At 38.3% G+C, this 12,191-nt stretch overlaps 2 protein-coding genes across 4 annotated transcripts in view; one reads left to right on the top strand and one right to left on the bottom strand.

The window, feature by feature from the left end:
• Positions 1-268: 268 nt before the first annotated feature.
• Positions 269-9,959, bottom strand: SMIM19 (small integral membrane protein 19). 3 transcript variants are annotated; one of them, XM_039853640.1, is made up of 4 exons: positions 9,849-9,959; positions 5,399-5,536; positions 3,768-3,892; positions 269-353 (listed from the first exon to the last, which is right to left on the bottom strand). In XM_039853640.1, the coding sequence occupies exons 2-4, from the start codon at positions 5,530-5,532 to the stop codon at positions 289-291; spliced, it is 324 nt and encodes a 107-aa protein (XP_039709574.1). In that variant the 5' UTR covers positions 5,533-5,536; positions 9,849-9,959; the 3' UTR covers positions 269-288. The 3 variants fall into 3 exon arrangements, with proteins under 3 accessions (XP_039709574.1, XP_039709573.1, XP_039709575.1); XM_039853639.1 differs by lacking the exon at positions 9,849-9,959 and adding an exon at positions 9,322-9,455; XM_039853641.1 differs by lacking the exon at positions 9,849-9,959 and adding an exon at positions 8,863-9,190.
• The window catches only part of SLC20A2 (solute carrier family 20 member 2), an 86,528-nt gene continuing 83,655 nt past the window's right edge, over positions 9,319-12,191 (top strand). Inside the window, 1 exon segment of the mRNA XM_039853629.1 lies at positions 9,319-9,487. The gene's annotated coding sequence lies outside the window, so the exon portion shown is untranslated.

Here is a 12,191-nt window from a genome sequence, read left to right as displayed (position 1 = left end):
ATTCCTGACTGATTATATCCTGAAGAAATCAAAGGTCTTCACAAGGTAAAATCACCATCTCTGGTTATAGTCTATCTTTCTAGGTATGTGCAGGCTGTTTTCAGGCCTTTTGGCCATTTTTTATTTGTGTAACAAATGACTCAAGATACAATTTAAAAAAACAAAACAAAACATTGGGGAAAAATCACAAGTAAAATGATTTAAAAAATGCTGTTTATGATTTAGTAGAATTAGGAGCTTGCTATCATACATTTTAACAATTACTTATGTTGCTCATTTTCTGACATTTTATTCCAGTGAGAGTTGCACACTGTCAGCTTGGTTTTGCGGCTGCTGATAGTCATACTTCCTTGCTATTAAAAACAAAACAAAACATAAAACAAGGAAAAAAGATAAAATTAATAAAATAACAAAATAATTATTAGCTAACATCATTAAATCACACTCAAGTCATGATTCAAAGTAAAGAATTAGTTTAGAACTAAACACTTTTTTAATGAGGAAATTTATTATACTTTGTGATTCTCTAATTTCTCAACAATGCTGATACCCATTTTCTTTTGGAGAATTTTTATAAGTTTATCTGAACTAAAACTGCCAACAGTTGCAGGGAAGCAAAATCTCAAATGCTCCTCCTGATATCCATTTGTATATTTTTATTATTATGTGTGTATCAGTATTCAGAGCTTTAAAATATAGGGAAAACATTGTTATTAAAATTAAATTAACATTTTATAACTTCCTTCTTTCCTGTTCCCCATTTCTACCTTAAGATAAAATAATACTTTTGTCCACATCATAATGAATTTGACTATATTTTAACTTATAAGCCTATGAGATCTATTATTGAACACTGTCATTAATATAAACTAGAAGAAAAAACATACATGCAATTCTGTATTCTCGCTATACTTCTGAGAAATGTTTATTGAAGAATCGTCTTAACCTGAAACTAGGTAAAGTACAGGGCTAAAATCTTTATGAATGTCATTCACTGCTTAGTTTTAAAACTTTCAGTCTGTTCATTAAATTTTTCCTAGACAAGAAAGAGACACTATTTGTTTATGCTATTCAGGGTGAATCTAGATTTTTGTGGCCTAAAGCTTATAAAACTTTAGGGGTCCTCTTTAAGAAAAAGAATTTTGTTTGCTGCTACTTCTTGAACCACCAGACTTTGTCACAACTAGATATGTCACAAACACTGAGAATGAACCAATGTGATAGGATTCATTAAGTGTGCAAATGTACACATATATTCACTGTTTATAAGAATAACGGCTTCCAAAGATGTCCACATACCAATCCCCATAATCTGTGAACATGTTACCTTATAGGGTGAAGGGACTTTGAAGATGTGATTAAGATTAGGACATTGAAAGGGGGAGACTGCCCTGAATTATCTTGCCCAATCTAATTATATGGTCCCTTAAAAATCAAAGAACCTATCCTGGCTTAGTTCAGAGAAACAAGGTGATATAAAAATTGAAGAATGATCTGAAAGATACAATGCTGCTGGCTTTGAAGAGGAAGGAATGGGGCTACAAAGCAAGGAGTGTGGGTAGCCTCTAGAAGCTACGAATGGCAAAAAACAAACAAACAGATTACCCTCTAGAGCAGAAAGAAATGGAACCCTGTTGACACCTTAACTTTATCCCAGTGAGACTGCTGTAGGACTTTTAATCTACAAAACTGTAAGATAATATTAAGCTACCAAATTTGTGGTAATTTATTACCGAAGCAAGAGAATACTAACATACCTTACAAACACAGAAATTGTGATAAATTTCATTTTATGTCGTTCTCAGCAAAGAAGAAAAAATTGTACACTGTATTTATAATTGTATATGCTATACTATTGAATATATTACTGATAAGAGATAGCTTCTGTTTTGACCAGGCATCGAAGAAAACTTAATTCTTTCCTTACAATCTTCCATACAGAGCTTTGGCCCTACACTTTAATACTTAAAATTTTTTTCATGAGTGTGTGTGTGTGTGTGTGTGTGTGTGTGTGTGTGTGTGTGTGGTGGTAAAATATACATTTGCCATTTTAACTATTTCTAAGTATACAGTTCAATGGCATGAACTACATTCACATTGTTGTGCAACCATTGCCACCATTTATCCACAGAACTCTTGATCATCCCAAACTGAACTCTATTCATTAAACAATAACTCCCCATTATCTCCTCCCCCAGTCCCTGGCAATCACCATTCTACTTTCTGTCTCTATGAATTTGCCTCATATAAGTGGAATCATACATTTGTGGCTTAATTCACTTTATTATAAGAAAATAATTATGAAGCATAGTCTTCAAGGTTCATCCATGTTGTAGCATGTGTCAAAATTTCCTTCCTCTTAAAGACTGAATAATATTCTACTGTATTTTTGTACCACATTTTGGGTATCCATTCATCCATCAAGGACACTTGAATTATTTCCACCTTTTGGTTTTGTGAATAATGCTGCTGTTAGTTTTACTTCTTATTTTGAACTGGTAACTCATGCATAAACTGGTACAAAATGCAGAAGGAACAAAAGAATCAGTGAAAAGTGTAGCTGATCAGTCCTGTAGCTACCTACCCAGTTTCGTTCCCCAAAGGAAACTATTATCACTTCTTAGGATAAAATTTGTGCTCAATTTTTTAGAAGTTCTACTTGTGTAAAAAATAGAGGTATGTATATTTTTTCTACTTTTCACCTAAAATCTCACTTATAAGCCTTTGTATGCACATACACACATGTGCATATTTAAGTCTTTACTGTAGACATCTTTGTATGCACATACACACATGTGCATATTTAAGTCTTTACTGTAGACATCTTTCTTTTAAAAATGTCCAGTCATATTTTCCTTAAATCCCATAGAGTACACATCAGGTAATGAATGATAATAATTTGATGCATATCTCTTCAAGCCTTCCTCCAGGCTTGCATAATTATATAAAACATTTATATTACGCATAGATAATACGAAGGATGTTTTGGTCATTTGACTTAAGAGTGGCATCCTAGTATATATACTATTATATCTTGCTTTTCTCACTTAATGATTTACTATGGAAACGATAATTTCATTCTTTTAAAAGGTGGCATAGACACCTGTGGCTTAGATATACAATTCATTCTGGCTCTGCACATTTAAACTTAGTTACTTTTCTACTACCTACATATTCACAGTGTTCAGTACTATAGAGTGTAGTATTAATATTGAGCTTTGACCTCTGGCCTTGCATACTGATGTCACATGCCATATTCCTAGAAGTCATTCTCATATTGCTTTGGCTTGCAGTAATTTAATTATAATATAAGTGTCTGCAAACTCCACAGATATAAAATTCAAACCTCAACTAAAAGTAGCTGCAATTCAACTTCCCCTTAGACAGGTCCTCAAAATGTTCTTGGCCACTTCAAGGCCATTCCACACAAGGAGAGCAAAGGAGGGCAAATTAGAGAAAGAAGAGATAGCAGTCTTAACTGATTATCAAAATAGTTAATTTTTGCAAAATTTACAAAAGTATGACTACATGAACACACTGCTAGGGCTCTTCTCAGGGTCTGGGAAGGGCACTGTAAAAGTACAGGGTGCTGAAGCATTAACTTCATACAAATCTGCCTTTGCTGATACTGTATTGAGCATCTGAAAAAGGCATTATGTTTTCATTATCAACTATTTCTGATAGCCTTTTGCTAGCTCGACTCATTGGGGAAAAAAAATCTATTTTAAACATGCTTACATATATAGTTAAGCAAAGAATATACTTACAAATAGAATACATTTCCAGTTGCTGTCTTAAACGAATTTTGCTTATTGTGTCATAAAAGTTGGGCTCTGACAAAGTTTCTGCTGTAGGTGGCACACTGAATATCCTCATAATTTTCCTTTTATTCCTAAAACACAAAACCAATGAGGAAGAGAAATCTTTATTAATATCTATAGGATTGTAATATTCTCATGATCGTTGTAATCAGAAACTACATTAAATGGCAAGGAATCTGTCCTCTGTGAGATGCCTTCTTGGCTTAAGTATTCTTTCATTCACTAAAAAGTACAAAGCTGTACATGTACAGTCGCAGCTATTTAAGAAAGAAAACAAAGTAGCTGAACACATCCACTTAACACAACAAAGTGATGTACCTCCATTGTGCCTCCACTCCCCCGCCCCCGCCCCCTGCCAAAAGCCAAATATTGTATGGAAAAACGCATAGAAAACTGCAACAAGAAAACATCTGATTTTCCTCCTTTTCCTTATGTCATCCAAATAAAACTAAATGTCTGGATTCACCAATAAAGAGAATGTGAGCAGACCTTCATTTTGGAAAATAATGAATAAATCTATTTCTTAAATACAATGGTCTTAGTGGTGCCATCTATTTAAAATTAACAGCAGTGTGCCTCTGCTTTTTAAAACAGAGGAGTGGGGTGGGGAGGCAGTGGCTATTTTTAGAGGAAAGCTGTTTCCTGCAAGTGGACCAGTGGTAAGTGGAGCCTTCTCTCACCCACCCTCTAGAGCCAAGTGCTCAATGAGCCAGCTGCTCTAGGGGTTAAAAGGGGGAGACTGCAGTGTCTGAGAGCAAGTGTAGGCTCTGAACTACTCCCTAGGCTGACCATCAATTATTTTTGGATTACTAATTATTTTCAACGATCTAATGCCTTTTTCACTTTGGTAGGTGACATCATGAAGCATGTAGCTATAAGAAGCAACTCAGTCCAACTAATACTGCTTTTGATTTTCAAAGACCCTTTTTTTAAAACTGTAAAGGAGACAGCAAGAATGAGAAAAAAAGTTAAATTATACTACAACGTCTAGAATTAAAGTAGGAAATATTTATTGAAGATTTACACCATGTAGCACACCAGGAACACAAAAGTTAAAGGTACTTGTTTTCAAGGGCCTGAAGTTTTTGTGGAACAGACAAGCAATCAGATAATACCAATATTGTTCAAAAAGTGGTATGATATAGTCATGCACAAGAAACAGAAGAGAAAGCTTAAAATGTGCGAAGACAGAATGGCTCAACACAAAGGCATTAGTGTTTCTGCATTTCAGGGACGTGAGCCAAAAAAAACGTGATCATCCAAGGGTGCCAGTGAATACAGCCTGGATGATAGGCTGTATTAGAAATGATAAAATGGGAGTACAGAGTAGCTGGTCTGGGTGCCAAGAGCTGCACTTAAATGTCCATCTTTCAAATAAACAGAGTTTTCAAAGCCAAACCTTGGTGTCCAGTGCTCCAGGACAAACCTGAGTAAATGGTGCTTTCATAGCAGGAACAAATGCTGATACAATTGTTTTTGTGCATTTAATTCATATAAAACCAACCAACCCACCCACCCACCCACAAAGCTTTTAAATGCCCAGTTTCTTATCTACCCTGAGATACTCAAAGATTTACCTCTTGGCATACATGAAGAGACCAAAGCTAACGAGGATCACTACCAAGTAAACGTTGGTGGCTTCGTTCCAGGCCTCATGTACGCTGTAATCAATAGAGCCATCATCACCCATCACTCCGTAACCCTCAGGCATGGGGCTATAAGAGAGAAAAGAGAGCAGGGTTTCTTTTAGTGAGTGATGGTATGACTGTGGAGAAGGGCTGGCAAATATATGGCTTGCTGACCAACTCCAGCCCACCACCTGTTTCTATATGGCCCAGGAGCCAAGAATAATTTTATATTTCTAAATAGATACATTTTAAATGGTTAAAAGTACCTATATAATATTCCTGATTTTTGCCTCATAGCCCTCAAAGCCCAAAATATTTACAATCGAGTCCTTTGGGAAAAGTTGGCCAACCCCTGGTCAAGCTAACTAAGGCATGAATGTAACATATTTTTCTTTATTTTCAAACCTTGAAACATTACGGTTCCTACAAAAGGTTAAAATTTGGGATTAAAAAATCACATTACTAAAAGGATCCAGGTTGAAATGTCAGACATAGTTTCTAAAATGTAACTATCACCCAGATTAAAGCAACTGAATACTCTGAAACACAGACCTAAACAACTGACTATGATGCTGAGAATAGCGTTGCACTCGTGACAGCAGCCTAGAAAAGATGTGAAAGCCATAACAATGCTTTCCCACACGCCTCCCTCTGCAACTGGAAAACCTTTGGAGCTTTATCTAGTTTTGGCCTACTGGCAAAATGTGGTTGAAAGAAATAACTTAATGGATAAAAAGTTACTTTTTGCTATTTACACAGCTGTGACTTTTTTATTCAAGGAAATGCATTCTTTGGACATTCCCACAGAAAAATAAGAGTGATAATAGCAAGTGTATCAAATAGCAAGTAAAAGAGTAATGGTTTCTTATTTGTTTGTGAAAGTAACTGAATTTTTCCTTAAACAGAAAGTTCCTCCCTTGTATTGGACATAAAAGGTAAGTCTAAGTAAAATGACCTAATATGTAAAAGAAATCCAGAAGTGTTAGAGGTTCTATAAAAAGGAGAAAAACTGAACAAATGATGTGATAACTGCACTGTAGTTTCTAAGAATAAGACCGCCATTTTTTAATACCAAGAAAGAGTATTTGAAATGTCCAAGAAACTGTTTTGCATTTTTTTTAGACATTCTACAACAATGAAGACATTGCAGAAATTCTTCCACTGAAATATCTTGCAGTCTGCCTGTAAGCCTCTAAAATGTTCTTTAAATGTAGATTTTGCTCAGAAAGTTAACAATTGTGTATTAAGGACAGAGTGTTTTCTTTCTCATAGCTTGCCTCTGCATAGAATAAATGAAATATCCCCAGAGGCCTGCTGCCTCTTTCTGACATCTGATGTCTTTGTCAGACTATTTGGTGACACACTGTACTCATTACCAAAAAGTGAATATCATGAATGGCCATTTAACTTAAACTCTAGACACTGGAAGCAAGAATAATTTCTCTAAAACATCTACTGATGTCTGATAAATATAAAGATTGGTCTTGTAAAAATTAGAACTTACTTTAAATTATGAAAATAAAACAGAACGTACTTTTAAATTATAAAAATTTATAGATACAAAAGCTAAATATGATTTAAACATTGGACAATACACAACTCCTATATATTAAAGTCTGGCTGTGAATTTTTTCTAAGAAAGAGGCACAGGGGAATTTGGCATATGCAAAGTTTCAATTCTCATTCCTTAAAACTGAACGCCAGAGTTTCTCTGAATATAACATTGATTTATAGTAACTCATCACCCTACTATAGAATGGAAACTTTAGAAAGACCAGACACTAATAATTGTCTTTATGATTTATGGAATATAGAATTTTCTTGGTGCCAAAATATAAAATAACAACTGTATTTGGCAAAAAGAGATGACTTTAGATGTCTGATTTGAGATGCTACAGAAGGCCCTGGACAATTTTGGAGCAAGGGTGGCAGCTTTCAGGATTGGGAGTTATTAACAAAATAGGGAAGAAACAAGAAACATAACAGCAATAGCCACTAGAACATTTTGCAAGTGCCATTTATTTGACAAATTATGGAAGTGTTTCCTGCCTGTTTTCTAACAATCAATTGGATGTGAGCCAAGTTAATTTCTGGCTTCAATTTTTCATAAATTTTCTGTTCATGTGCCACTCAATAAATGGTGTATTCCTACAGAACTTGTCTTCCTCCTGCTACAAATATACCAGTCTTTAAGTACAGAGAATTTCAAATTACTGCTGACCTGGAATGGTAAAATTTTAATGTGAATTATATAACATACATTACACAACATCATTGGTACGCATTGACACTACTACTGTTCCACAGTTCTAGGGACATGCCCTGGAGTTATTTTTAGTAGTGTTGTGAAAGAATTACACTGAGGGTAGGCCTTTCCTACCCTGTCCTCCATCATGACCAATAGAATGACTTTGTAAGACTGACAGGATAAGGAGTGGTCTTGTCCAAAGTCACAGTACAGATCTATAGCTCACACGTGGCCTGAACTGTGACCATCCCCTTCCAGCATGCCACAGTCTAACAAAGTGTACGCACACATGCTGAGTGGTTACTGCACACCGCCACAGCCTTCCTCCTGACTCTAAAGCAAAATGCCCAGGGGCATTACAATGTTTCATTCCTGGCAAGTTAATGTTTCAGTAAGATCACTAATGTAGCTAGTCATGTGCTTGGATAGTGATTCATCAATTTCTCAAACTGGTCATTTGAGAAAACTGGACTTTTTTTTTTTCACATATTTTTCCTGTATAGTAATGTTTGAAAAACTTCAGTGAGATGCTACGATGTGCTGAATTAAGTCTCAGGGAAATATTAGTATCCAGAGATAAAGTTGCCAAAATATGATAACTAGAATTTGGTTTTAGTCTGATAAACGTTTAGGTTGAAAACTAGAACTTTTCTAGGGATCAAGTTTCCTGATTTTGGGTTCCTGATACCATGTTTAAGTGGCTCTAAAATTAATTATCTCTTGCCATCTTGTCTTGAATATTAAATGTCTCATTTAGAATTTTGTTATTTTGATGCAAATTCAGATTAGAGTCACTTATACAGGGCCAAGAGCTCCTTAATAATACAACCCACTGCATAAATGTGATTTTCTTTCTCTCGGTCCTCTGAAACACTAAAGGTTTGGGTTCCTGACGCAGAAAGGTACAGTCTAATAGGCCTTCAGGAGGAAGGAACCAACAGGAGTAAGGCAACTATCGCGTGAGGGTTTAAGTGCTAGGAAGTCCACATATTTGTTTAATCTTCACAACCTCCCTGCCTGGGAAGCTCCGTTTTACAGAAACGACTGGTAAGGTGGTGATGGTCACACAGTCTAGAGAATGCAGGGGTAGGGCTGTCACATGCATGTGACTCCCAAACCTTAACTCTTCCAACCCTGACCCCAATCTTGTGAGACCTGCTCCTACCAGAAAGAAATCCAGTCAAGTGGGTATGAAACATAATCCTTTCCTCGGAAGTGGCCGCAGGCAAGAGCCTCCAGAGCGGCCAAGAGATCTTATGCGTTTCCGCCGCTGCAGGTTGCCAGCGAGTGATTCAATCTTACACTCCTGCTAAATCCCATCCGCCCCGTGGCCGCCGCGCCCGCTCTGAGTTCACGCGGCGGATGTGGCTGCTTCGACTTTTTCGTCTGCGTTTCTGGAACTCGGAGCCTCACTATTTCCTACGTCCCTGAGAAACTCCGAGCAAGAGTGAAGCACGGAGAAGGAGCCTCCAAGCCCCGGGCTGGGAGCGCCAGGCGGGCGGCACCCCCCGCCCCCTCAGCTCCCCTCCCCGCGAGTCTGGGGCGGGGCGGCGCGCGGGCGGAAGGCGGGGCCGGGTGACGCGAGATCGAAGCCCGGGAGGCGCAGGGACGCGGGTCCACTCACGCTGCTCGCTCCGGAGGCGGCAGACGACCGCGCTGCTCCACTTGGGGCCCTTTCCCCCGGAGTCCGCGCCGGATTCGCGGGAACCGGTTACCGCACGGACCTGGAAGACCTCTGCCTTCGTCATTTCCTGCCGACCCGTCGGTTTCCGGATGAGACGAGGAGCCAGGTCTTTCCCTCCCCCGCCCCCCTTTCAGTTTTCGAACGGGAGAGACGCAGCGACGGCCCCGTTGCCGCCCCCGGGCGCGTGAGTGGAGCCGGGCTCCCTTCCCCTCCCCTGCGGCGCGTCACAGCCGCGCCCCGCCCCCGACCCCCGCCCGGGCCTTGCGCGCCGCCCTTTGCGAGCCCCCGGCTCCAAGCCCGCTGCACGGAGCCCGGCGCCCCCGCGGGAGGGCGGGGCTGGTCGGGGCCGGTTGGAGCCGGCGGGTTCTTCTAGTGGCGATGGGTCTCGCCGTCCCGCGTGGAGGTCCACGTGGATGTAGCTGTTGTGTGCCAAAACCCGGCAGGAAGTAGCAGGGACAGGTCATTACCCGGGAGTTTATGCCTCTTCCCCGCCCCACTTCAGCGCGCTCCGGGCGTGACTCGGCGTGGGAGGCGGCGGCGAGGGCGGGAGGAGAATGTACATTGTCCCACCAATCGAGATTAAGTTGAGAAACAAGAGATTTTCTTTTTTCATTATGAAGGCGTAAGGTTACTTTTAATATTTACTTAAGAAAGAACTTGCTCTCCGAACTGCCTTTCCATTTTCTCTGTCATAAATGATGCGTGGTTGAGACTCTTGAAGTTTTTTAAAAACTGTGCCTTGGATTCTGTACTATTGTCAGTTTAAGTGACTTTTGGGTATTTAAAAAAAATTTTGTGTAGGGACTTGAACAAATATTTTCAAGCACGAGACAGGTAATGAATTGAGGATTTTCAGCATCGGAATTGAAGTAATCAGATTTCAGTGGTTGGTGCAGCCTTGCAAATAAATGATGATTCGTACACGTGCTTGAGGTCTTAACTATTCTTTTTGAGCCAGTTCTCTAGGATCAGCTGAGTACTAATTATAATTCATGCTAGACCATGCAGAGTTTGTATTCTTAATTGATAAGTAGAGATAATAGCTAAAATTTAACACTACCCCTTTTCAAGTTTTCTCTGCTTCTTTGTGGATCAGAGAAATGATCCTGCTTTGTTAAAGTTAAACTCTGTCTAGATGAAGAACATTACTTGGTACAATAACATACTGACTTTATAGTATTGCTATATGTTAGCTTATATTTGTGATGTATACATAGTTATGTATATCATTTTATAACCATTTAGTTTGTAAAGTTGGAAAATTGAGAACAATATTAATGGGCAGTGTTGAGAACTGATTGTTTGCCGGACTTGTCCCAGTCTACATGCTTTATCTCATTTAATCTTCCAGGATAACTTTTTGTATAAGCATAAGTTCAAAAAATTTTGAACACACGAGTTTGATTTGAATGTGTCCAAATGTGGAATTTGTACGTTAATTACCACTTCTGTTTCCGCTTTTGTAAATTAAGGATATTGGCAATATAAAATGACACATAGAATAATGTGTTTTTCAAGTTGGAAAGTGGCTTTAAAATAGCATAGTACTGCAATTAGTCTCCCTCCCCCCTTTTTGGAGGGTTATTCAGTAGTTTCTAAAGCTTGTTTATCTAAGTTCCCATCACCTATTACTGTCACCCAATGTCTTTTGTTTATCTAAGTTCCCATCACATATTACTGTCACCCAATGAACAGGCTATGCTCGGACACTGGAAAAAGGTAAATGTTGGGAAAGACTTAACGGCCCCTTCTGAAAGGCTCACTCTTTCCATATTTAGTTTCTAAGTGACATTCCTAACTAAGGGTTAACAAATGACAAACAAGAAGAGTGATTTTTCAGTACCAAACCAAGGAAATAAAAAATAGTAGGTTGGCTATTTGTTGATAAATCTAACATTGATGAATATATGAATGTTAAGAACGTTAGAATATCTACATTGTAGGAGTCTACCTATGTTCAGTTTGCCTGTGAATATCTTAAACATTTGGTGTCAAGTCAATACTTTGTGTATTACGAAGTTTGTTTTTGATTGGATTTAATGAAGTAGTTTTGATTTCCTTAATCAAGAATTCTATTTTGACTGTGTTTTCACAGATACAATTTAACAATTTATGTAAGCATAACCATGATTAGAATGATGGTGGGATCTAACAATTTGCATCTCGTGAGAGTAGAAGTAGTTGAAAGGACTGCAGAGGATGACGGAAGTGCTTGGAAATGTGTCTTATTTGTGAATAGAGTATATTGGACTTAACCTTTCTTCTATTCTAGTCCATTCTTGGAGAGGAAAAGATTGAGAACGCTTTGCAATCAATATTAAGAGGATTCCTTTACCTAAGGTCATTCTCTTTGGAGAGGGGATGAGTGGAGAGGTCAGTGGGAGGATATAAGAAGAAAAAGATGCACTTGTTTCTTTTGGAATTAATACTTGCACCCATCGTAACTAACTGATCCTTGTCATCACGTGCAACTTGAGGCACTTTCCTAGTAGATATTTGATATATGTAGGCAGCCAGATGAAGTAAAGAAGGGAAAGGAGCGGGTGGGGGGCTGTACAAAGCACAAGGGTATACAGCAAAGCATTAATAGGTTTTATTTGGACAAAATTTGGGAACTGGGCCATCACAGTCTCTGGTTATGAAAACCATTCCAAAAACATTGACTGTGTATGTTTGTAAATCTCTTATAAGTTGTTTGTATCCAGGAACATGGAGAATATCCCTTTAATATGGTTTGGAAACAAAGGAACATTTAGAATACAATATATGGAAAGTTTTGAATTTTTCATGGTAGCCATTTCTGTATGTTT

This window comes from Pteropus medius, unplaced genomic scaffold, assembly GCF_902729225.1.
Source record: "Pteropus medius unplaced genomic scaffold, Ma_sr-lr_union100, whole genome shotgun sequence".
NCBI lineage: Eukaryota > Metazoa > Chordata > Mammalia > Chiroptera > Pteropodidae > Pteropus > Pteropus medius.
Note: the sequence above shows the minus strand (reverse complement) of the source record. Positions and strands in the feature narration are given on the sequence as shown.

Coding starts and splice junctions, on each gene's coding strand:
- SMIM19 (XM_039853640.1), bottom strand. CDS start 5,532: ATGCCTGAGGGTTACGGAGTGATGGGTGATGATGGCTCTATTGATTAC. Junction 3,893..5,398: donor CTCTTCATGTATGCCAAGAG/GTAAATCTTTGA, acceptor TTTGTGTTTTAG/GAATAAAAGGAAAATTATGA. Junction 354..3,767: donor ACTGGAAATGTATTCTATTT/GTAAGTATATTC, acceptor TGTTTTTAATAG/CAAGGAAGTATGACTATCAG.